The sequence below is a fragment of the Vitis vinifera genome, chromosome 18, assembly GCF_030704535.1.
Source record: "Vitis vinifera cultivar Pinot Noir 40024 chromosome 18, ASM3070453v1".
In the NCBI taxonomy this organism is placed as follows: Eukaryota; Viridiplantae; Streptophyta; class Magnoliopsida; order Vitales; family Vitaceae; genus Vitis; species Vitis vinifera.
The window spans coordinates 22,784,849-22,810,751 of NC_081822.1; the positions used below are offsets into that span (position 1 = coordinate 22,784,849).

The following is a 25,903-nucleotide window of genomic DNA, read 5'->3' on the forward strand; positions in this document are numbered from 1 at the left end:
AATAAATAAATAAAGAACTCCAAGCATAAAAACAAAGCATCATGATTTCTAATAGCCTAATATATATCCAAATCCAAAGTTTCCTAATCAAAACATGAAATTTGTCCACAATTCAAAAGCATCATTAAAAAACACTTAAATAACAAATTTGTCCACAACAATCAATCATCACTCCTCCTCTAAATCAGCAAAATCATCATCATCACCATTTCCATCATCACATTTGTAGCTTTCCCTATCTTCCTCATCTGCTGAATCAACCATTTCTCCATCTTCATCTTCATCTATTAGTGAACGAGAAGGCAAAGTTTTAGAGCTTGAAGTTATCTCCCTCAATGGTGGTATTATGCTTAAGTTTGTTCTAACTCTAGCTCTAGTATCAAACCTGGCCTCCTCAACTCCAGTAACTCTAGCAACATCACCCCATGTCAAATTATCTTCATCAAATACAAAATCATCTTGTGCACGTCCATGATAATCCTCTTCTTTCATTCTTCCTATCAACCATTTATTGCTATCATCTATATCTTTCAAGGAAATTGGGTTAATGGTGTTACGTTCATTGTATCTTCTCTTCAAGGCTCGATTATATTTAATGTATACCAAACCATTCAAGCGTTGATGATCTAACCTATTTCTCCTCTTGCTATGAATCTACTAAAATTTATAAGCTCATAAATATATTTTAAAGTTTTAACTTTTAACTTTTAAGTTACATTCAAGACTCTATTAGACTATTACTTGTAATTATTTTGGTCACTTACATTTTCAAAGATGCTCCAATTTCGTTTACAACTTGATGCACTACATGTTAGGTTGAGGACTTTTATTGCAAACTTTTGCAAATTTGGAGTTAAAGCTCCATATGTAGCCCACCATTCAGTTGTAGTATAGATATTAACAATTTAGTGAAACAATTCACCTATTTTAGCAAAAATACAATCTAATCATTTAAATAAACAAAACTAAATAACTAATATGGTGCTCTAGTCTTCCTTGTCTTAACAGCTAACTCATTCTCGAATAGTCCTTGGGCATTTGTGTACAAACTCACTTCAGCCACAACTTTTTCTTGCTTAGTAGGGTATCTTGTCAGCCTTAAGATGCATTTATACAAGTCACTCATAATCTCTGTATCATGCTCTATATTTGGTTTATCATAGAAGAATTATGGGTTCAAAAAGTACCCCACTACATGCAAAGGCTGATGAAGCTGAATCTCCCACCTCTTATAAATGATTTTGAATATTTCTTTATACTTCTCTTCATTTCCATTAAAACTTCTCACAATTGTATCCTTAGCTCTATTCATGACCTTATAGATGTATCCTATAGGAGTTTTTTTTTCACCATCAACCAAATGAAGCACATGAACAAGGGGACCCGAAAACTTTAAGCAAAACACAATAGTGTTCTAAAATGAAGGCATTAGAACTATGTTGGCTATAGTTTTCCCTTTCTACTCTTTTTCCCATTTACTATTCGACCAATCTAAACTTGTAAACATTTTCCTCAAGTTGTTTTTTTTATTCATGCAATCTCAATAATGTGATGAAAGTAGATGCAAACCAGTCTTTGCAGGCCTAAGCAATTTCCTTTATCCAATAAACCACTTCATCATGTTGAGTAGCCCTGAACGATTATAAATATATCCATTTAGTGATATAACCCTCTCCAATGTCCTCTTGATGTTTAGTAGCTTTCCAATATCTTCCAATATCAAGTCAAGGCAGTGTGCAACACATGGTGTCCAATACAAATACAAACGCTTTAATTTTAACAACTTCCCTATGTGACATTATAGATAATAAATTTATATAGGTTCTCAAGATAAATAATTCAAATTTTAAAATTAAATAAAAATTCAAAAAATAATATTTATTACCTACCATCACATAAATTGAGTGATTATCTATTATAACTTGAATAACATTCTCCTCATCAGCTTGCTCTACCCATTTGTCAAGTAACTCAAACATCTTTTCTCCTGTCTTAATCATTGAAGAAGCATCAATGGATTGAATAAACATGGTTCCCTTTGAAAAATTAACCAAAAAGTTCACCAAAGTTATTTATTTCCTATCAGTCCATCCATCCGACATAATTGAACATCCATTTTTTTTCCATTCCACCATATGATCCTTCATCAAATCTTTTGTAAGAGCCAATTCTTTCTTGAGGTTAATAACTCTTACCTCATGAAGAGTTGCTCCCTTTATACCCACACCATACTGGCCAATAGCCTCAATCATTGGTTGAAAACTCGGATATGTGATTGCATTAAATGGAATAGCAGCCTTATACATCCATCTTGTGATAAGCATATAAATTCTTTCTCTTGCTTCTTTTTTATAGGCATCATTGATAGTAGTTTGATTCATATTCCCACTCCTTCGATTTTGAATAACCATCTCTACATTATGAGTGAAAAAAATTATCTATTGGACCTTTTTGTCTTGGTTTTTTTTTAAGAAAATATCCTACCACCACTTCTTCCTCGGTTACTACCCCCACTAGAAATGTTGGTGACATTCATTCTACTATTAATCTTCTCACCAAAATCTTCATCTTCCAAACCAAACAAATTTTCTTTAACATCTTTGCTCCCTATATTCATTTACTCTTTTTGACTTTGTTGGAACTCATATACTATTCCATTACTTCTCTAACATGTTCCAGACATTTTCTACACTTTTTAGCATTTCTATATCCACTAACAAGATGTTGTTTATGTCTATATATGCCTCATTTGGTTACGTTATCACAAAAAATGCATATGATGGTGTTCAAATTTTTTTCATTAGGCGAATGAGCATACTTCCATCCAAGATCTATTCTTCCACTTACACTAGAGTCCACTTGAGTTTCACTCTTATTTATTCATCTTGCAAACAAATTATCTATAATACAATAAAATAATTATTATTAAATTAAGAAAAAAAACTAAAAAAAAAAAAATATATGCATATCATATTAACAAAAAAATATGCACATGAGAGTGTTTTTTATTTGTTTATTTTTATTTAGTAAAATCTAAATGTCAAAATACAATATTTATTTATTTTTTTAAATGCCAATGAGAATTATGAGACAAGAACAAAAAAAATGTTGAAAAGTGAAGAAATAAGAAAGATACCAAGGTCCCGGAAAGGTACGTATATTTTTTCTTTATTTTCTCCTATTTTTCCTCTTCTTATTCGTCTTTTTCACTTCTCCACTGCACAGCTAAAGCTAGGGCAAATTTGGAAGGGTTGTCGGGTTGAAAACAATTAGAAAATGGGGTTAGAATGGAAATAGGGTCAAAACGGCGTCGTTTTGGCTTGTTTTTTATTTTAAAGGAACATGCTCCAAAATGGCGTTGTTTTGACATGTTCTTTCTGAAATAAAAAAGTGTCAAAACAACATCATTTTGGTCCAAAAAAAAAATTAGGGCTTCTCTTTTCCCTCTGCAACCCATCTCCGGAAAAGAAGAGAAGAAGAAGAAGGAGAAGGAAATAAAATATTGAGGAACACCTATGGACCGCGTCGCACCTTGCCCAAGCGCCTCATGCACCTAGGCGGTGCCTTCATGAAGGGGTGTCGCTTACCTTCAGGCTAGGCGCCGGAGGATGGCGTTGCGTCGCCCAGAGCCTAGGCGCACCTTTCACAACTATGGGTTCATCTGTATTCCTAACTTCTCTAGAAAAAAATTTAAATCTTTTCTTACTTTAAAGATAACCAAATCTACTATAAACTCTTCCCTATATAACCATAGCATCATCTAAGTCCATTCATCCATGTCATCTACTAAAAAAAAATATAAAATATTAACACATGTTGTAGTAATTAGAAACTTTAAAAAAGATAAGTAGTCTCCGGTTAAGATTCTATATGGGCATCCTCGCACACCTTAATGGTCATCCTTCATAATAGCTCAACAATCTATTAAGATTCAATATTAGGGATGAATTTTTTTACACTTGCTAGTAACTTTAATGAAAAATGAGTTCCAACAATCCACTTTATTGATGTGGGTTATCCCATTCCATGGATCCATATTTAGATTTTTCATATTCATAATCTATTATGAATTCTTCTCCAACTATACTCAACTTTCAAAATTCAAAATGTTCAAGTTTCTTTTAGTAATTACAATAAAACAAAGAAATTGATTTTTTTTTTTTCATTTCCAAAACAAAATAAAGCTTTGAGAAAAATAATGAAGATGAAAAAAAAATATTCTTAGGCATGTAATTTGTAATACTGAAATCCATAATTATTCACTTGTCTCTTATTTCAAGCCCACCAAAATCTTATGGTTCCAAAGTGAATGTTTCTACAAAATGGCTATTCCTTTGTCTCTCATCATTCCTATCTAGGGTAGAAGAATATCATTTCGACAAAACAAAGAGAGTCATTGGTGCCAATGAATGTGTATCCATGGAGTTACCAAGTGGAAATTCAATCTAAAGGATTGAAAAGAAAACAACCCATAACAAACTAAAAAGAAAAAATATATATGAATATTAGCATGTAAAAAGTAAAAATAGTTCTGATTATTTAATTTCCATGAGCGTCTCTTTTTTCCTCTTGAAGCTCCGTTTTCAGAAACTATAATTCATAATAAAAGCATCCAAACTAAGCCTTTGTATGTATCCATATGCAGTGTATTCATCTGTGATACCACCTCCCTAATTTGGTCCTCCTCAAATTATCTTCTCATCCATAAAAACAATAATATCATATAGTGGAAACAATGAAGACTCTTCAATTTCTCTTCAACAATACCAGTCTATTCAAGTATAAGGAAAACAAGATTAGATGATGAAAAGACTTACCAATAGCAATAGTGGTTGGCAATAGATTTTCCTGATGGTGACCTCCTATGGAAGTTGGTTATGACTATTCTATTGGATTAGGACATTTTGGTGATGGAATTTGTAAGGGGGAATGGATTATGGAAATTGATGTGGAGTCAAATGATGTAGGGCATTTCAGCTATGGATTCCATTGATAACAAAAGCATTAGGGTAACTCAATAATGGATGAAGAAAGGGGTTTCTCACCCACACGGGTTACGTATGATTAACACATATCAATTGGTTTCTACTTAAAAAGGCCTAATTTGGGGTAAGCGTTGATGTTTATGGGGAAACATAGTAACTCTTTGAAATGAAAGAAGTGTGCATCTTTAAAGCCAAAAGACTAATTTTTTTCATGTTATAAATTATATATATATATATATATATATATATATATATATATATATATATATATATATATATATATATATATTGATTATATTTGTCCTTTGATTATATTGTATAAAAATCATCTTGATAATAGAGATTATGAACAATGAGATATTATTTCTAATTTCCTTATAATTTTAAAATATGTTCACAACATATAAGCTTGCCATGGACAACATACTTATTAAAAGTCATCATGAGTTGTACTACTATATGTAATAAAGTAATGGATCTCATTCACTAGAGTTGAGAGACTCTTAGTAAACTTCCTAGGTGATTATAATGTGATAGTCACAAAATTAGTCTTCTACAAGACAACTCTTGGACATCTTATTGTTTGTTTTGTTTAATGTTACATAAAATCCTTTTTGTATTTGACTGTATAGCTTTGATATTGTCAACCATTGATGTCTAATAGTAAACTATATATGGACATGTTGGGCTTTATAAATGATATAATGGATATCCGATAAAGGATCCATTACTCCTATAGTATGAGAGAATATTTAAGATTGCGTCACTATAAATTGGATTAAAATACCAGTTGATCAATTTAGAAAGAAATTTTTTTAAGCATATATATCTATGAAACTAAGGTTTGGTTAATCTCAGTTTTGATGATAACAAAACAAGGTTTAGAACTAATGATTATATTTCAAGTGTGATTAGGCAAGACGATTTCCAAAGTGGCAATCACAAAGACAAATCAAGCCAAAAAGAAATCATGAAGAAGAAGACCACCTCAAAGAAAAGTGTTTTTCAAGACCCAAGCTTCATAAGATCTCTTTGTAAGGTTGTTGGTGTACTAGGATTTTCATGCATTACATTATTTACTTATGTACCAAAATCATCCAAGAGTTATTTTGTTTTAAATATTTTAAAATTGAATGATTTCATGTTTTCAACTAAAACCTTATGTCAAATGTTTTTCAAACTTGTTTAAAAGGTTTTAAGTGAAAAAGTTGGTTGTTGAGCCAAAAACGGCTCAACCGGTTGAATCGAATAAGGAACCGGTCGACCCTCAGCTCAACCAGTTTAGGTTCGGGTCGACCCCCAACTCAACCTATCAAGGGTGCAAAAAACTTTCTCATTCTTCCAAAACGGTTGTTCAATCAGTCGAAGTCCGATCAAAAGTCGGTTGAGGTTCGATCAAGGGCCGGTCGAGGTTCGGTCAATGGCCGGTCGAGGTCCAACAGTCACCTACCAAGCATTAAATGCTAACGGCTAGTCAACTGGTCGAACCCCCAACGGTTGGTTTGGTTTTTTTTTCCTCTATAAAAAGACTCCAAATCTTCATTGTTGATGAGCTCAACCTTCCCAAACCTTTCTTGAATATATTTGAGTCTTGGAAGAGTGTTTTGAGTACACCATTATTCTAAAACTTGCATATCTTTAGTGCATCATTCAATCCTAGTTTTCTTGTATCATTTGAGCTTAAAGTTTTTGTACTAGGATTTTGTGATATCAATTATTTGTATATATTTGAGAGGAAGATTCTCGTGTGGGGTATCACTTGAGAGGTTGTTCAAGAGTAGTGTATCTCTTGAGGATTGTAAAAGGTGCTTGGAGCCAAAAGTCCAAGAAGGTGAATTGGAACCATAATCCAATTGTATTGCTTGAAGGCTTGGTTTGGAAGCCTTGAATTAATGGAACCTCAAGCTTGAGATTAAAGCTAGAGGAGAGTGGATGTAGGTCGGGTTATGCCAAACTACTATAAAATTTTGTGTTTGCATTCTCTCTTCCCTACTATTTTACTTTATATGCAATTGACTTTATATTGTTTTATTATATACTTGCATATAATTGTCTCTTGCATTCACATATTTTAAATTTACAAAAAATAGACCATCACCATATTCACCCCCCTTCTAAGGTGATTACCATAGGTTGGATTAGCCTAATTTTTTCTAACAATATCTATATAGTATATCTTATATTAAGTTTTTCTAAAAGGTCCAATTATAAGAGGTAACACATTTATAAGTTTAATAACAATCATTTTGGTCTAACTCAAAAACTTATAAGGAATATTAGCTAATGGAAAGATTAATAAGTAAGTAGGGAACTCACTAATATATCTCTTATTATTTGGGTGAAATTGCAATTTGTTTTAAATATAATTGCAATTGACAAGTTTATTTGGAATAAACTTACTAAAGATATAGAGATCCCACAAAGGTCCCATTCTATATGTCCTCACCTTAGATTATTGAGAAGAAACAATTAATTTATTGAAATATATGTTAATGTCACCATATACAATTTAGGAATCATATTGGCTGTACATATAGGAAATGATTGACAAATTGGCTTACCATGTATTTGTTAATATTACCATATACAATTTAGGAATTAGTTAGACTCTGTGTATAGGATATATATCTGTATATAGATGGATGCAGGGAGATAATAAAAGAAAACTTATCAGAGTTCTTGGTTTCTGTGGAGTTTTTTTAGTATTTTGACATGGTATCAAAGCAAGGTTTCGGCACCTTCTGAGTGGAGTTCGTGATCTTCTACCAATCAAACGCTTAGCATCGAAAATAGTGTTGATCGGGTTCATCACGACCTGGTTCTTGGCCGTTTTTGTTCCAATTTTCTGGTGGGCTATTTCTTTTGTTTCTCGATTGCATCATGTCATCAAATAAGTTGGAATCGTTTCCTATTAGATTTACTAGCAAAAATTATTGTGCTTGGGAGTTTCAATTTAAATTATTTGTCAAAGAAAAAAAAATTATGGGGTCATATTGATGGGAGTAATTCTGTACCTCGTGATGTCGAGGCTTTGTCTAAGTGGGAAATTAAGGATGCTCGAGTTATGACCTAGATCCTTAGCTCGATTGAACCTCACCATGTTCTCAATCTGAGGCCTTATAAAACTGTTGCTGCTATGTGGAATTATCTTCACACGGTTTACAATCAAGACAACTCTGCTAGGTGTTTTCAATTGGAGTATAAGATGGCTAATTTCACACAAGGAAGTCTCTCAATTGAGGAATAATTTTATGGTTTTCAAACTCTTTGGATTGATTATTCCGACATTGTTTATGCTAATGTTCCCGTTGCAACTCTCTCTACCATCCAAGCAGTGCATGCAACCAACAAGCGAGATCAATTCTTGATGAAGCTACAACTTGACTTTGAAATTGCACGGTCTAATATGATGAATCGTCATCCTGTACCATCTCTGGATGCCTGCTTGAGTGAAATTTTGCGTGAGGAGTAGCATATCATAACTCAAGCTACCATGGAACATCGAGCTAATGTTAGTGCACCTGTTTCTGTGGCTTATGCAGCACAGGGACGGAATAAGGGTCGAGATATGCATGTTATCCAATGCTTTAGTTGTAAAGATTTTGGTCACATTGCTCGGGATTGTCCCAAGAAGTTCTGTAACTACTGCAAGAAACAAGGTCATATCATCTCTACTTGTCCTATTCGACCTGAAAGGAAGCAGGGTACTGCTTATCATGCCTCCATCAGTGCCTCTAGTTCTACTAAATTGCCTACTGCCTCGTCGGTTGTTTCTATTCCTGTTACTACAGTCTTCGCAAACCCGAACACACTTACTCCTGAAATGGTACAACAAATGATCATTTCTGCTTTTGGGCTCTCAAGCAATCATACAGTTTCTTCTAAGCCATGGTGTTCTGACTCTAGAGCTTCTAACCATATGATGAATACCGTTCTTTTCTCTTTCCAATGTCAAAAATTATGATGGAAATCTAAAAATTAACACTACTGATGGTAGTTCTTTGCCTATTAGTGTTGTTGATGATCTTTCCTCTTCCTTAACCGATGTTTTTGTGTCTCTTAACCTCTCCACAAATCTGATTTCTATTGGTCAATTGGTTGATAATAATTGTAATGTCAATTTCTCTTGTTTTGGTTGTGTTGTGCAGGATCAAGTGTCAGAGAAGATGATCGCGAAGGGGCCTAAAGTGGGATGACTCTTTCCTCTTCATGTTTTTCCTTCCCTATTATTCCTAGTTTCCATTTACTTTCCTTTGCATGTAATGTTGTTGGTTCTGGACATAAGATGTGGCATAGATGTCTTGGCCACCCAAACTCTGATGTACTTCATAGTTTGTTTAATTCTGGATTATTGGGAAATAAAACATGTTCTTCTCTTGATCTTTCTTTTGATTGTACGTCATGCAAACTTGGCAAAAGTAAAGTTCTACCTTTTCCTCATTCCGCATCTCATGCCTCACAATGTTTTGATATTATACATAGTGATGTTTGAGGGATTGCACTTATTGTTTCTTATGCACATTACAAGTACTTTGTTACTTTCATTGATGACTTTAGTTGCTTTACTTAGGTTTACTTCCTCTGGGCTAAGGCTGAAGTTTTTCCAGTCTTTATGCGCTTTCTTGCACTTATTGAGACTCAATTCTCTACCAATATCAAGGTCTTGTGCTCTGATTCTGGTAGAGAATACATGTCTAATGAGTTTCAGAACTTTCTTCAAAGCAAATGGATCATCTCTCAGCGTTCTTGTCCTTCGACACCACAACAAAACAATGTTGCTGAGATGAAAAATCATCACCTTCTTGATATTGTAAGAACTATTTTACTTGACTCATCAGTTCCTTCTTGTTTTTGGTGTGAAGCACTTTCTACTGCAATTCATTTGATCAATCGCTTACTTTCTCCTATGTTAAATCATGTTTCTCTTATCTCTAAGTTGTTTGGTCATTCTCCTTTATATTCTGATCTTCGTACATTTGGTTGTATTTGTTTTATGCATCTACCTACTCATGAACGACATAAACTTATTGCTCAGACTATTAAGTGTGCTTTTCTTGGTTATGTTATCCCTCACAAGGGTTATGTTTGTTATGATCCCCATGCTCATCGTATACGAGTTTCTCGAAATGTGATTTTCTTGGAAAATCAATATTTCTTCTCATCTCATGTTGAGCTACCATCTACATCTGTATCTCTTCTGCCTAGTTTTTTTGAATCCCCAACAATTGTGGAAATGTTCAAACTTGGTTTTGTGTATGAAAGACGTAGTCAACATGAGTTTGGTTCCACTTCCTTTGTGTCTCCTTCCGATCTTGACCCGACGCCTGATCCTGCTCCTGTTTCCACCATTCTTCGTCGATCTACTCATTTTTCTCGACCCCCTGATTGGTATGAATTCTTCTCTCTTGTCTCTCTTGTTGCTACTTTATCCACTATTTCTATTCACTCTTGCTAAAAACAGGTCATGGAACATGAGTGTTGGCAAAATGCAATGCAAGCAGAACTTCAAGCACTTAGGGAGAATCATACTTAGGATATTGGTCCTTGTCCTCCTACAGTCAAACCTATCAAGAGTAAATGGGTTTTCTCTATAAAACTTCGTTCTGATGGCTCTTTGGACCGGTACAAAGCTTGCCTCATAGCTCTGGGTAACAAGCAGGAATATGGGGTTGATTATGAGGAGACATTTGCTCCTATTGCCAAAATGACCACGGTTCGAACCATCTTAGTTATTGCCATTTCACAATCATGGCAACTACATCAGATGGATGTAAAAAATGATTTTCTTCATGGTGATCTCCATGAAGAGATTTACATGAAGCTTCCCTCTAGTATGGCTAATTCTTCTCCTCATGATGTTTGTAAGCTAAAACGTTCTTTGTATGGGCTCAAGCAAGCACCCCCGGCTTGGTTTGAAAAGTTTCGCAGTTCAATTCTTTCCTTCAGTTTTACCCAAAGTCAGTATGATTCTTCCCTTTTCTTCCACACGTCTGCGTTAGGTATAGTCCTTCTCTTGGTTTATGTGGATGATATTATCATTATTGGCTCTAATTGTGGTTTGATTACTAACCTTCAACGGATGTTACATACAACTTTCCATATGAAAGATCTTGGACAGCTCACATACTTCTTAGGATTGGAAGTTCATCATCAGGCTAGTGGTATTTTTGTGAACTATCATAAGTATATTTAAGATCTTATCACTTTGGTTGGTTTAGAGGACACTTCTTCTGTTGATACTCCTATGGAGGTAAATGTCAAATACAGGAAAGATGAAGGGGACCTTTTGGATGATCCTACTCTCTATCGGCACTTGGTGGGAGTCTTATCTACTTGACCACTACTCGACCTGATATCTCCTATGTTGTTCACTAGGTTAGTCAGTTTATGACTTCTCCTCGACATCTCCATCTTGCTGCAGTTCGACGCATCATCCACTATCTTCGAGGTTCACCTACTTGTGGGTTATTTTTTCCTACCGGGTCCTCTCTTCAACTTGTTGCCTATAGTGATGCTAATTGGGTTGGGTGTCCAAATACACTTCGATTTACTACGGGTTGGTGTATGTTTTTAGGTGATGCCTTAATTTCTTAGAGATGTAAGAAACAAGATCATGTTTCTAAATCCCCTACTAAGGCCGAGTATCGTGCCATGTCTACTGCTTGTTTTGAAATTGTATGGTTACGCGGTCTTCTTGAGGAGCTTGGGTTTCCTCAAACTACTTCTACACCTCTTCATGCTGATAACACTAGTGTTATTTAGATTGCCACCAATCCCCTTTTTCATGAACGTACCAAGCACATTGAGGTTGATTGTCATTCTATTCGAGACACCTTGGAAAGTTGGGTGATATCTCTTCCTCACATCTCTTTTGATCTCCAAGTGGTTGATATCTTCACCAAAGCTTTGACTCGATAGCGGCATCAATTTCTTGTTGGCAAATTGTTGCTGGTTGACTTACCATCATCAATTTGAGGGGGGATGTTAATGTTACCATATACAATTTAAGAATCAGTTAGACTTCATGTATAGGATATATACATATCTGTATATAGATGGATGCAAGGAGATAATAAAAGAAAACTGATCAGAGTTCTCGGTTTCTGTGGAGTTTTTTTTAGTATTTTGATAATATAAAGAATTCATAACATATAAATAAATTTATTATAGGCATTTACTTTAGAAATTAAAATATTATAACAAATTATAAAGTTATAAAAGGTTGTAAATTTACAATTATTTAATGTAATGTTACAAAGAAAGGTGTAAAGATACCAATGAATTGTGAGTTTACTAAAGTTGTAAACTTACAATGAATTGTAAGGTTACAAAAGTTGTAAAGTCACAATGAATTGTGAATTTACCAAATTGTAAATTCACAAATAAATTATGATGTTCTAATAAGTGTAAAGCCACTATTAAAATTTGTAAAGTTACAAAAGTTGAAAAAAAATGTCATGGTATATTGTTATGCCAATAAAAGGATGAAAGTGTATCATAATTTCAACACTTTTTATTGTTGGAAAATGGTCTTTCTATTTTTCCTTTTATCTCTCTTAAGAATTCTAATTTTCTAACACAAGACTAGAAGGGCAAGCACATGATGAGCTTGTGGAGGGTTTTGCACTTGTGAAACCAAAGTGAGGTAAAAGAATTTTTTACTACTTATTTCTAAATTCATACATCCACATGTGAATATCAAGGGTAATTATTTTTAAGGATTTGTTTCAAAATTTTCTAATATGAAATAGGGTTAGCTTTAATTGATAAAGTCAGGGTTTAAGATAATGAAAGGAGGGATAAGTGATAATGGCTCAATAATAACTCTCTGATAGCTTATCATTTGATTGTCACTCACTAGTTGAACTTAATGATGAGCTCTAAGGTTTTGAGGTTTGTCAAGATTTGAAATGGTAAAGGGAATGTATGACATCTCATATCAGATAGAGGGGAAAATTTCTAACGCTATTTAAGTATGGATTCTTTTTAACCCTGTAAACGCGTTTTAAACCCGTGAGAGCCCCTTCAGACCTACAACGGACAATATCTACACGGTTGAGTAAGGATCGTTACAAATGATATTAGAGTCAATCCCCAACCCCCGATTTGAGGGTTTGTTTGGTCTCATAGGAGGTGTTTATCTATTTGGCCCTATAATCCCATGGGACACAACAAGGACGTTGTATCTGCATGAGGGGTGTTTGTGACATCCCACATCGGATAAGAAGGAAAATTCCTAGTGCTATATAAATATAGACTTCTCTTAACCCTATAGATGCATTTTAAAGTCGTGAGGGTTCCTTAGGGCTTAAAGCGGACAATATCTATATGGTTGGGTGCAGGTCGTTACAAATATTTCGTGCGTGCTTGAGGAGAGGAAAATTTTATATATATACTTATTATTTAATGTCACCATGTACAAGCACCAATGTAAAATATCACAACTATGACATAGCCATAAAACACCATCATATACCAAATTATACTTATAAAAAGCTTCTGATAAGCTCCAAGGATAAATCATCAAGATTTTCTATTTTCATAGTAGTAATTAGTATTATTTTACCACATATTAAACATACTTTTTTTAGTTCTTCTTTTTTAATTATATATGTATAATTTTTTAATAATTTCTAAATTTATTGGCCACATCGAAATCCCTACAAGAATTCAACATTTAATTGATTTGAATCCATTTGAAAGCTTAATTTGAAGTTATTAATTGATTTAGTTCATGAAGTGTCAAAACTTCATGCATATAATGGAATGAAACATGCATAAAAATGAAGGCTTAAAATTGGAAGAGTGCACCATTTTTAAATAAAAAACAAAATGATCTTTTATCTTAAAGGTTTCCAAGATTCATCAAAGAAATAGAAAATATGAATTTTATTTCTTTATATCCCATTTTTTTTAGTTCAAATATAAAGTAAAAACAAGTTTTAATTAATTAAAAATAATGGCTTGTTTGGTATTATGATTTAAAAACACTTTTTTTTGTTTTTTAAAAAATAAAAAATCATATCTAAAAATTTATAATACTATCTTATTATTGTTCTTTGGAACCTGTTCTTTGAAACAAGATGATATTGAAAATAATTTTTACTTATTTTTCAAAGCAAAATAAAAATGGAGGAATAAAAAAATAATTTTAAAAAACATAAAAAAAATACAACTAAAAATTTGAAGTGTGATTTCTTTGAATTACCTTTTCTATAATATTTTTTAGTCTCAGCAAAAATTTTAATTAAAGAAATAGATTTCAAATTAAACATATTTTCTACACAAGATTTAATAATTTTTAAATATAATTTGAACCTTAAAAATCGATCTAATTAATGATACTAGAAAGTTTTGGAACTCAAAATCAATTAAATTAATATTAAAAATCATGTATCAAAACACCGATTAATTTTACTAATTCTTTTTTACGCATAATTATATTTTCTAAAAAATTTTATTATATCAATAAATTTCAAATTAAATCAAACTTAATTCTAAGTGATTTAATTAATATAAAAAATTTATAAATGAAAATGAAAATAAATATACCATATATATATGTATGTAATTTATTTTTAATAAACAAAAATAAAAATTTATTTTTCAAAATATGAAAATTATCTCATCCATTATAAAAAATATTTCATTTAAATAAGAGGTTATACAACTATTCAAGTAATCGATTTTTGAAATTATTTATCTTTATTTTTATTTTTATTTTTATTTCTTGGTCATTTTTTCAAAACTTTTTACTTTTAAATTATCTGGTTTAAATTATTTTTACAACAATTTTTTATCAAAATTTATATAAATGATTAGCATGACATTTTAGATATATTAAAAATTTTTAAATAAATATTTTTAAAAAAATTAATATTTTAAAGTAGTAGATTTGTGAGGTGGTTAGCCGGATACAAATATAAATTTTCTCAAAATATATCGAGCATAAAAATGGAAATTGTATCTATAATTTTTAATAAATTGATATTATGAGGATTATTTTGTCCTTTTAACACAAATATTGAAATAGAAAAAAATATTAATAATAATAGAATTAAAAAAAAAAAAAAAAAAAGGGGAAGATATTTTTACATATAGTCGCATTTCTATCCATTCTAGCCCTAAACTTAAAGATTTTGTTCATAATTTTATTTCTATTTTTAATTAATATAAATATTATTTAAGGTAACCTTTTTAAGGTGCAAATAGGATTGCCAGCGTGTTTCCGTGGATCCTTATTCGATGCTACCACTGCAGGAACTGAACTTATCTAGGCCGTCCACGTTTCAAAATGGGAATCAATTAAAGGCTCAGATTCATCCGATTAGGTCGGTTAACCGTAGGGGATCTGCTCCCGCCCGCAAAAGCGAAAAGCGCATCACGTGAGAGTGACATATAATATATAAAATGCCACGTCACGAACCACGTGTGGGACATCCGAAACGATACGATTGAAAAAAACCGGTTCGTGGAATGGCTTCTCTCGTGTGTATATATAAAAATATATATATTATGAATCTCTCTTCTCCTCTCGCTTCACTCTCCCCTTTTTGTTTCGAAGAAAACCCCAAAAAAATTTCCAAAAAAAAAAAAAGAAAAAATAATAATCTTAGAATCGAAACCCTAGTTTCGATCAGGAACCCGAGAGCCTAGACCTCTCCATTGTTGGTGGTTTGATCGTATTCGGCGGGTTGATCTTGCGATGGCGGCAGCGACTCAGTCACCGGCGGTTCAGACACCGCAGTCGCTTTCTCCGGTGGCGGTGCAGCAGTCCACGGCGATGACGGGACATACTGCGGCGGCAGGATTCGCCAATGCGTCTCTGTACGTGGGCGATCTCGACACTGCCATCGGCGAAGGACAACTGTACGATCTGTTCCAGCAGGTTGCGCCGGTGTTGTCCATTAGGGTTTGTAGGGATCAGGCGAGGCGGGCCTCCCTTGGCTATGCGTACGTGAATTTCGCAAGCCCTCAGGATGGTATGTAATCTTCTCCTCCTTTCTCTCATTCCTCTTTTCGTTGTTTCACTTTTTTTTGTTGGTTGATTTTAGGTTTCTGGGGTTTCGATTTGGTTTTGCAGTTTCTTCTTCTTGATTTTTCTGTTTTTATTGTTTTTTTTATTGTCTTAGTCTGGTCTTGACAATTTTGATTGATTCTTTACTTTGTGGAGAATGAAAATTCGTTTTTTATTACGTGTTTTTAATAATTGATTTCAATGTTCCAGTTTGCCTATTGATATATGTTTTTTAAGTTATAAACGTTTGTTCAATTATTTTATAGCAATGTTTCTGTTTCTTCATCTTGCAATCAGCATGAGTCTGTTTTTTTCGGTGATCAGTAATTTGAAATGTCTTTTCCGGGTGCAAATATGGTAAAGCTTATATTTTCTCTGTAAATTCATATGTACCTTTATCTCCCAGGTTTTATATTATGGATCATAAATTTGTGTATTATATATTTGATTCTAAACTCTTTAAGTAGAGAATTAAAATATTGTTGGTGAAGCATTGTTCTAGATGATGAAGACTCGGAATTTTTGCATTGTTCTAGACGAGGAAGACTGGAATTTTTTTTATTTTTTTAATAATTATTATTTTCTTTTAACCAATGATTTCAATATTCCAGTCTGCTTATTGATGTATTTTTTTTTGTTATAATTGTTAATCAATTTTTTTTATTTTCCATGAATCCGTTACTTCACATTGTAATCAGTATAAATTGTCTTTCTTTCTTTTTTTTTATATGAGCTATATTCTGGAATGTTTTTTTTTTTTTTTTTTTGTTGCAAATATGGCGGGGATAATGTTTTCTTCCTCTGTAAATTCATATGAAGATTTATTATTTGATTCTAAGCATAGTTGCAGATTTTTTTGGTGAGAACATTGTTCTAAACATTGATTTTTATCCAAATAGTTGCTGAACATTATTATTGTTATCATTGGTGAGAACATTGTTTCAAACACTGATTTTTATTTTGTGAAGAATGGAAATTCATTTTTTAAATTATTGTTTTTAATAACTGATTTCAACATTCCAGTTTGCATATTTGTATATGTTTCTTTACATAATTATAAACATTATTCAATCATTTACTTTTATGACTCTGTTTCTTCATACTGTAATTACTATAACATGTAGTTTTCTCTCATTTCATGGTATTTTTTACCTTTACAACTGTTGTAGTAGATGCAGTTTACCTGGGTTTGACCTTCAATGTGTGTGTGAGAGAGAGAGAGAGAGTATTTTTGGGGAATCATCTAAGTGAAATTTGGTGTTTGTGATGTGTGATTTGGCATGCTGCAGCTTGCAGGAGAACCTGTTAGAAGCTGCTTCTGTCACAGGACTCTGTTTACTGTCTGTTTTTGTTAAATATTTTGATACACTGAAACGTTTAGGAAGACCAACAAGTTAAGATTAAACTTATGTTAAAATAAATTTAAAATGGTATCTAAAAGAATAAACTATTGAAGCTGCTTTGATAGGGCAATCTATCTAAAAGAATAAACTCTTGAAGTTGCTTTGATATATAGTATTTGATATAGAATGTGTTAAGTTTAGTTTTGACCCTGATTGTGCTGTTATTAAATTGCAGCTACTAATGCTTTGGAGCATTTGAATTTCACACCTCTCAATGGGAAACCTATCAGGATTATGTTCTCTCATCGTGATCCTAGTATTCGAAAAAGTGGCTTTGCCAATGTTTTTATTAAAAACTTGGACCCCTCAATAGATAACAAGGCATTGCTTGATACATTTGCTGCCTTTGGCACTGTACTCTCTTGCAAAATAGCCCTTGACAACAATGGTCAATCCAAAGGATATGGATTTGTACAGTTTGAGCAGGAGGAGGCTGCCCAAAATGCAATCAAACGGTTGAATGGCATGTTAATAAATGATAAACAAGTTTATGTTGGACTTTTCGTTCGTCACCAAGAAAGGAACCGAGGAAATGGTTCACCAAAGTTTACTAATGTGTATGTGAAAAATTTGTCTGAAACAACCACTGATGATGACCTTAAAAACATTTTTGGAAAGTATGGTTCCATCACTAGTGCTGTTGTTATGAGGGATGCAAGTGGGATGTCCAAATGTTTTGGTTTTGTAAACTTCCAGAGCTCAGATTCTGCTGCTGCTGCAGTTGAGCATCTGAATGGTGCCACTTTCAATGATGACAAGGTCTGGTACGTGGGGAAGGCTCAAAGGAAATCAGAGAGGGAGGCTGAGTTGAGAGCAAAATTTGAACAGGAAAGAAAGAATAAATTTGAAAAATTTAAAGGCACTAATTTGTATCTGAAAAATCTTGATGATAGCGTAAATGATGAAAAACTGAAAGAGCTATTTTCTGAGTTTGGAACTATTACGTCATGCAAGGTACAATGTTCTTTAATTTGATAACATTCATTTTTTTTTTTTTACCATTCATGTTCCTTGTAATTTTTATTTTAAAGATGTAATGGATTGAATGAATGATTTGTTCAGGTCATGCTAGATCCACAAGGGCTCAGCAAAGGCTCTGGTTTTGTTGCCTTTTTAACCCCTGAGGAAGCTACAAGAGCTGTAAGCTACTATTTATTTGTTTTTTCCGGAAACTTTGCAGATCTCTGTCTTTTTCCATTTGCTCATACAGTTTGTTAACCATTTTTCAGTTAAATGTGATGAATGGAAAGATGATTGGGCGCAAACCTCTGTATGTAGCTGTGGCCCAACGGAAAGAGGAAAGGAAGGCCCGCCTGCAGGTGATCCTTATTTTGAATTATTCTATGTTGAGTAGAACAATCATAGATATTTTTCTTTAGAACTACTGTTTTTTTTTTTGTCATTGATGGAAGAGGCTCCATTTAAAATTACTGTTACCATTTGAGTCTTGTGGAGGATTCTCATTCTATATTGATGAACTGATATTGCTTAAGCAATAGCTTCTGTACACGGGGATTGTGCCACTGTTGGTGGTATGCAGGTGAAATTATTGCTGGTGGAGGGTGGTCCCCTTGTCAACCATAAATACAAATGGTCATTCAGGAGACAGTATGGGTTTGAAGATAAGAAATCTAAAAGCCTTGGTTCCCAAAGTTGTATGCTTGTCATATCTATCTGAAAGAGTTTAGTTCTGATCCAGTAATAGGGTAATGGCAGTGTTTCTCAATTATGATGTGCAATGGGGTCTAAAGAAAGCCACACTTAATTGTTATTACTGCTCTTTGTTTTGTGGTTCGTTTAATTGTGAAAGTTTGTTTCTATTTGTATTTTTCAGGCGCAATTTGCTCAAATCCGATCACCTGGGGCAATGACACCCTTGCAATCTGGAGTGCCTGGATTTCATTCTGGGGCACCTAGACTTGCCCCTCAGCAGCTCTATTTTGGTCAAGGTACTCCTGGTCTAATACCCACTCAGCCAGCAGGGTATGGATTCCAGCAGCAACTCATGCCTGGAATGCGGCCTGGTGTTGCACCGAACTTCATTATGCCATACCAGCTTCAGAGGCAAGGACAGCCTGGACAACGGATGGGTGTAAGGAGAGGTGGGAACTCCCAACAGATGCAGCATCAGCAACAGCCAGTAAGTTATTCTTTCATCTTTTTTATGTCTAAACATCCAACCATCTGCCATTTTTATTATAATGCTGCTCTCTTTTTTCAAATTTTTATTTAAATTTGCATTTTATATTTTTCCTTTTAAATTTAGTTGCTGCACCGAAACTCCAATCAAAGCTATCGGTACATGGCAAATGGACGGAATGGAGTGGACCCATCCATGGTTCCTCAAGGCCTCATGGGGCCAGTGATGCCATTACCTTTTGATGTTTCTGGGATGCCTGTTTCTCCTATGGACATTCAGCGAACTGGGCCAGTGCCTATGTCAACACTTGCATCTGCTCTTGCTTCTACTACCCCCGATAACCAGCGACTGGTGTGTAAATCCCTCCACTCTTATTTTTTATTTTGATAATTGGTTTTGTGTTTCTGAACTATTGTACTTTTTTATGCCAAAATATTTGTGCTTCTGAATTATTGTACATTTTGTGCCAAAATACAGATGTTGGGTGAACAGTTGTTTCCTCTTGTGGAGCGTATTGAACGTGAAACTGCAGGAAAAGTGACTGGGATGTTGCTAGAGATGGACCAAACAGAGGTGCTCCATCTCATTGAGTCTCCTGATGCTCTGAAGAACAAAGTGGCTGAGGCTATGGATGTCCTTCGTGCATCTTCATCAGGAAATGATGTTGGTGATCAGCTTGGCTCGTTGATGCTCAATGAATGAAGTGACTCTCATATTTATTGGTATACATGCAAATTGCGACAGGGGCCCCAGTTTTTATAGGGCTTGATTGATAAGGGAAGGATTTTTATTTTAATTTTTTATAATTTTTGGGAGTGTTGTCTAGAAAATTCTCTAGGAACTGTTCTGCATGGTAGTGTTATATCGAGCACAGCTTGATTGGTGGAATTTTTTTTATCCATTTTTAGGCTCTTTTGACTTGGTATGGAAAGGGGGGTTATGGATTTGTTTTTGGGATAATTGGGGATTTGAAAGCTGCAAGGTTTTTAGGACATCTATTTATCATGAAGCCCATTACTTTTAGAATATTGTCATTGACCAATTTTATTTCAGACTTATAGGAGTTATTTTTTGTATTCGTTAACTTAAACTGTGCTGCAGGTAGACATGTGGAAAATTATTGAAATTTTCCTTTAGAATTTGCTTTTCTTTATTTGATTTTTGAAGGTTATGGATTTTACATAAAGTCAGGATGAATTTCTTCTTCGACCATCTGATAGTGAGTAATGGCAGCAGCCTCATTGTCCACAGCTGTTGCCATTGCCATCGCCTCTTCATTTTCTTCTTCTGTCAAGTATTCACTCCATTTGGAAGTCCTCCTCTTTGCCTTTGCCTTTGCCTTTGCCGTTGCCGTTTCTGTTGTGTCCTCGAGTGAAATGGTAGGACGGTTGGTGGTGTTTCTCTTGGGGAAAAGAGGTTTCAGTGGTTCCTTGCCACCTCTATCTCTGCTTTGCAATCCAGTTGATTGGTTTTGGTTCTTCAACATCTCTGTCACAATTTCTCCTTCCATATCGGCCCCTGTGCACGAATCAGAGCGCCTCTTCAAAAAACCAGAATTTTCCAAAGCAAGAAAAAAGTTTTCAATCAATTTCCCCCTCCTTCCTCTTTCGCATAAACATTTTGCATTCTCAGCAATTACACATATGGTAGAAAACTCAAATTTGTTTTAACAATCTATTCTCAAAAAATTATTTTCTATTAAAGGTTTATTCTTTTCCCCTTTTTCCCAAAGCTAACACAAACACAAGGTGGAAAAAAAATATCAAAACAAAACAAAACGCTCTTACAATCCATAATCCACCAAATATTAATAATAAATGAATAAATAAATAGATAGATATATCAAACAAACCTCTTTCTTCTTCTTCCTCCTCCGGATCAAGGTACTCGCTCCAGTCACTCCTCCTCTTCTTCCCATTTCCCGAACAACTGCCTCCCACCTCTTCACCATCAGCCACCATCACAGTCAGATTTTCCTCTTCATCAATGGACTTCCGGGACATGTTGAAGGACTGTACGAATTTGCGAACATCCTTGGCCATTGATCCCTGCGCATAGACCTTCCTCACCGACTGCTTCTCGTTGCACACCACACAAGTCCACTTGTTGCTGTTCTTCTTCTGCTGCTTCACCTGAAAAAAAACACCAACCATAACCCCATCAGCCAACATTCGCTGAAATCACATTTCATTTCACACGAAGGTCGTGGAGAGATATCCGCCTGCATGGTGGAGCACTGGAAGCATTGCAGGGCAATGAAAGAGGCGGTGGGCGGCATTGGATTTGGAAGGGATTGATATTTTCGCTTTTGATTTGAATTCTCCCCCCTCAATCGCGCATTTCTGGTTTTTGAATTGTAACTTTGGTCGTTAGGTCATTTGGCGCCAAGTTTTTGAAATTTTTGGAGTTGGGCCTCGGGGTTCATCAAATGGGCTCTCTAGACATGCAGGCCCATGTTTTTGAAAATTTTCCTTTTCTTGTCGTTAACATTAATTTCTTTCCTTTGATCCTTTGAATATTTTTCCATATATAACTAAATATTTTTCCATATATAAGAGAAAGAGTCTACAATTATTTATTATTTATTATTTATTATTTAAAATTTAAGGTGTGAAAGAGTTGAGAACAAAGAAAGCAGCTTTTTGGAAAGCTGTGAATCGATTCGCTGCTGCAGGTGGGAATATAAGGCAGGGTTTCGAGTTTTCGAAACCCTAACCCTAGACGCCGGCTTCCATGGAGTGTGACATAGAGAGGGTTTTGTGGAGTCAAGACCAAATCTCCCGCCGTGTCTCCGACATCGCCTCTGAGATTTCTGCTGACTTCCATGCCCTCTCTTCTCCTCCGGTCTTCCTCGGCGTCGCCACTGGCGCTTTTCTCTTCTTGGCCGACCTCGTCCGCCACCTGTCCTTCCCCCTCACCGTCGATTTCGTCCGAGCCCAGTCTTACGGCTCTGGTACTGAGTCCAACGGCGCTCCCTCGATTTCCTTGGACTTGAAGATTGATATCAAGGGCAAGCACGTAATTGTGGTATTCATCCCCTTCTCTCTTTCTCTTACGTTTGTGTTATACACTCTGCTGACTGCTGAGTAAAACTAAAATTTTCAATTCTGGAATTCACGTAATTGTGTTATTTTGTTTTCATTTTATGACACCATGATTCAGAGACTCAATGAATAAAAGAATTGTTTAAAAATATCAAACCAACACTATATATATCTGGGAAAGAAGATTTTGGTGAGCTTAACAATGGCAGGTGATATAGTTTTTCAAATGGGAGAAAATTACATCCCATTGATTGATGGATTGGAGTTCCGACCTTACAGTTCGCCAGGTTTGTAAATTACGAGGAGCGAGATAGTTTGTTTACGTTCTATTAAAGAGAGTTCGTAGTGGTAGAAAGCATGGTTGATCACTGAAAAGCATTCTAAATCCTAACTGTCCTTTAATTCAGCATCAACTCTGATTATGCTTTTACTTAAAAACCCAAAAGCTTCTATTCCCCAAGTTTTTCCAAAACCTTTCGAAGACAAGTGGGCTTTGAAAATAAAGGCCATACCTTCTTCCTTACATATTCTTCAACACATCCAGGTTATTATGTTCAAATTCTGTGTAATGGTAGGAATAATTTACTGTATTATCAGGCTCTGTGTAAATCTGTAATGTCTTTCTCCTCTCAGGTTGAGGACATTGTAGACACGGGAAACACTTTGTTCTGTCTCATTGCACACTTGGAAGCAAAGGGAGCATCCTCTGTATCAGTGTGTGCTTTCCTTGATAAACCATCAAGAAGAAAAGTTCAGTTTGAGCTAGTGGGTAAAGGGAAGTTTTATCGTGGTTTTGAGGTAAGGTGTATGGTGGTGCTTGGGTATGCCCTCTAGCATGTGTGTGCTTTCTTACACATGTAGCGTTTAGGTATGGTGAATTTACATATGTATTGCTAAAAAAAAGTCAGGAAAAGCTTTGGAGGTCTATTATGAATTTATCTCGAAATGTTTTGAGTGTTTTTCCCACTTTTTCAAATGATTTCCTGTGATTGCTTAAGCTTTGCAAAGGGAAGGTCTCATAGTTTTCAAAATGTTAGGGCAGGTCACTGTTCTTCTGGAATGAGTTGGGCAAGTGTGATATTTCCGTATATCTATAATAAATTATATGCTCTTCTAAACATTCTTATACAGGAAGTCAAATCATCTGCTTACTTGACCAGTGGCAAACATTTAGAGGCATATCTATGTGAAACACCATGGTCAGTGAATTTGTAACAGTCATGCTAGTTGTTGGACTTGGAAACACTATAGACAGCTATTTCCCTTCTCTACATTGTTCTCCTTCACCTTTTCTTCTCCATTCTATCAAATATGTTGATAAATATTCCTTTTGTACTGATAAATGTTTGTTGTTTGTGCTTTAAAGTGGTTGCACAGAGTTTTTACTGCTTGGAAGTAAAGTATATACTTTATCACAAAACAAAACCAACCTAAGTAAAATTGAAATTTTGTTTGTCAAATTGGTGTTTAAGTCTTCTGTGTTATTCAGATTCATTTTTCTACTTGGAAAAAGAAAAACCCACACTGGATCCCAAATTAAAAAGGGTTGGAGCTTCCAACTTCCAAAAATATATACTAAAGTATCACTGCACTTTTACCGTCCTGCTGATGAAGGTAGAATGAGCTGGTTGCTCCAGATAATTTACTGGTGACGATTTTATTTTGGTCAGTGTTTCTGTGTTGCATTTTGTTCAGTGAAACTGCCAGAATCATAGAATCACAGATCCTTGTATTATTTCATTTAATTACTATTGGCAAGCATCTATCAAATATCTTTATTTTCTAGTTTATTTATCTTGGCAGTGTCCAGATTATTTTGTTGTGGGGTATGGCATGGACTTCGCAGAACAGTACAGGAACTTGCCTTATGTGGGGGTCCTAAAGCCTGAAGTGTACAACTGATTTGTCTCACCTCAGCTGATGATTTTGTATTTTTAAGTGTTGGGAAGAAGGAAAATTCTTCAGCAATGCTCACATCCAGCCTTTTATTTTATTTTATGTTTTGGCATTTTTATGTCAGTTTAAATTAAATGACGAAGAATTGAGAAGGAGAATGGAAAATTTTATGTATGTGTCCGAGGGTTATGCAAATTTTTGTACTAATTAATAAATTCTCTTTTTTTTTTTTGTCTTTTTTGAGGTGAATTACATTAACATGGATGTCGAATGATTTTACTTTACCTTTTGAAGTATTTTCTATATGATCCTTTTGGGCAAAAGAAAAAAATAGTCTTGGTGGTTGTGTCCATAGTTGTGAAAGGTGCGCCTAGGCTTAGGGCGGCGCAACGCTACCCTCCGGCGCCTCGCCTGAAGGCAGGCGATGCCCCTTCACGAAAGCGCTCGCATTCCTTCTTTCGTTGGGTTGCAGAGGGTTGGATTGAGCCCTAATTTTTTCTTTTTTATTTGGTGGGTCCAAAACGACATCGTTTTAGCCCTTATTAATTTTAAAGGAACATGCCAAAACAATGTCGTTTTGGAGTTTGTTCCTTTAAAAAAAAATAAACAGGCCAAAACGACGCCGTTTTGGTTTGTTCCTCCCTTTCAGCCCCTTTTCTAGTCTTTCTCAACCTGAGACCACTCCCAATCGTGCCCTAGCTTCAATCGTGTTAGAGAAGTGAAGAAGAAGGAAAAAAAAAAAATAGGGAGAAATAGGAGAAAAATAAAGGGAAAACAATCAAGTACCTTTCGAATCTTGGTATTTTTCTCTTTTCTTCACTTTTCTGCACTTTTATCTCATAACTCTCATTGGCAATTTTTTTTTAAAAATATAAATATTGTATTTTGACATGAAAATTTTACTAAATAAAAATAAATAAACAAAAAACACTCATATACATATTTGTTGTTAATGGTGATATGAATTTTTTTTCTTTTTTTTTCTTAATTTAATTATAATTATTTTATTGTAGAGTATAGATAATTTGTTTGCAAGATGAATAATGAGAGTGAAACTCAAGTGGACTCTAGTGCAAGTGGAAGAAGATATCCCGGGTGGAAATATGCTTGTTTGGTTAATGAAAAAAATTTTAACACCATCATATGCATTTTTTGTGATAAAGTAACCAAATGAGGCATATATAGACACAAACAACATCTTGTTGGTGGATATAGAAATGCTAAAAAGTATAGAAAATGTCTGGAACATGTTAAAGAAAAAATGGAAGAGTATATGAGTTCTAAGAAAAATCAAAAAGAGCAAATGAATATGGGGAGCGAAGATGTTAATGAAGATTTGTTTGGTTTAGAAGATGAAGATTTTAATGAGGAGATTAATAGTAGAATGAATGTCACCAACATTTCTAGTAGAGGTAGTA

The 25,903-nt window shown here is 34.4% G+C and overlaps 3 protein-coding genes across 3 annotated transcripts; 2 read left to right on the forward strand and 1 right to left on the reverse strand.

The window, feature by feature from the left end:
* The first annotated feature begins 15,500 nt into the window (after positions 1–15,500).
* LOC100263065 (polyadenylate-binding protein 3) lies at positions 15,501–20,629 on the forward strand. Its single transcript, XM_010647520.3, has 7 exons — positions 15,501–15,967; positions 17,581–18,359; positions 18,468–18,545; positions 18,635–18,724; positions 19,240–19,545; positions 19,672–19,896; positions 20,023–20,629. The coding sequence occupies exons 1-7, from the start codon at positions 15,691–15,693 to the stop codon at positions 20,245–20,247; spliced, it is 1,980 nt and encodes a 659-aa protein (XP_010645822.2). The 5' UTR covers positions 15,501–15,690; the 3' UTR covers positions 20,248–20,629.
* A 33-nt stretch (positions 20,630–20,662) lies between these two features.
* On the reverse strand, positions 20,663–21,942 carry LOC100240805 (uncharacterized). The gene is made up of 3 exons (XM_010647519.3): positions 21,767–21,942; positions 21,398–21,677; positions 20,663–21,063 (listed from the first exon to the last, which is right to left on the reverse strand). The coding sequence occupies exons 1-3, from the start codon at positions 21,821–21,823 to the stop codon at positions 20,723–20,725; spliced, it is 678 nt and encodes a 225-aa protein (XP_010645821.1). The 5' UTR covers positions 21,824–21,942; the 3' UTR covers positions 20,663–20,722.
* Positions 21,943–22,038: 96 nt separating this feature from the next.
* LOC100242653 (uncharacterized) lies at positions 22,039–24,716 on the forward strand. The gene is made up of 3 exons (XM_002263532.5): positions 22,039–22,572; positions 23,223–23,387; positions 24,393–24,716. The coding sequence occupies exons 1-3, from the start codon at positions 22,279–22,281 to the stop codon at positions 24,489–24,491; spliced, it is 558 nt and encodes a 185-aa protein (XP_002263568.1). The 5' UTR covers positions 22,039–22,278; the 3' UTR covers positions 24,492–24,716.
* The last annotated feature ends 1,187 nt before the right edge of the window (positions 24,717–25,903 follow it).

Bases quoted from the DNA above. Each gene is read 5' to 3' on its own strand.
- LOC100263065 (XM_010647520.3), top strand. From the start codon at position 15,691: ATGGCGGCAGCGACTCAGTCACCGGCGGTTCAGACACCGCAGTCGCTT. The intron at 18,360-18,467 runs GTACAATGTTCT...TGATTTGTTCAG, and splicing joins GAACTATTACGTCATGCAAG to GTCATGCTAGATCCACAAGG. The intron at 18,546-18,634 runs GTAAGCTACTAT...ACCATTTTTCAG, and splicing joins CTGAGGAAGCTACAAGAGCT to TTAAATGTGATGAATGGAAA.
- LOC100240805 (XM_010647519.3), bottom strand. From the start codon at position 21,823: ATGCCGCCCACCGCCTCTTTCATTGCCCTGCAATGCTTCCAGTGCTCC. The intron at 21,678-21,766 runs GCGGATATCTCT...GTTTTTTTTCAG, and splicing joins TCCAGTGCTCCACCATGCAG to GTGAAGCAGCAGAAGAAGAA. The intron at 21,064-21,397 runs GTTTGTTTGATA...ATTCGTGCACAG, and splicing joins GGAGGAAGAAGAAGAAAGAG to GGGCCGATATGGAAGGAGAA.
- LOC100242653 (XM_002263532.5), top strand. From the start codon at position 22,279: ATGGAGTGTGACATAGAGAGGGTTTTGTGGAGTCAAGACCAAATCTCC. The intron at 22,573-23,222 runs GTATTCATCCCC...TTCTCCTCTCAG, and splicing joins AGGGCAAGCACGTAATTGTG to GTTGAGGACATTGTAGACAC. The intron at 23,388-24,392 runs GTAAGGTGTATG...TTATCTTGGCAG, and splicing joins AGTTTTATCGTGGTTTTGAG to TGTCCAGATTATTTTGTTGT.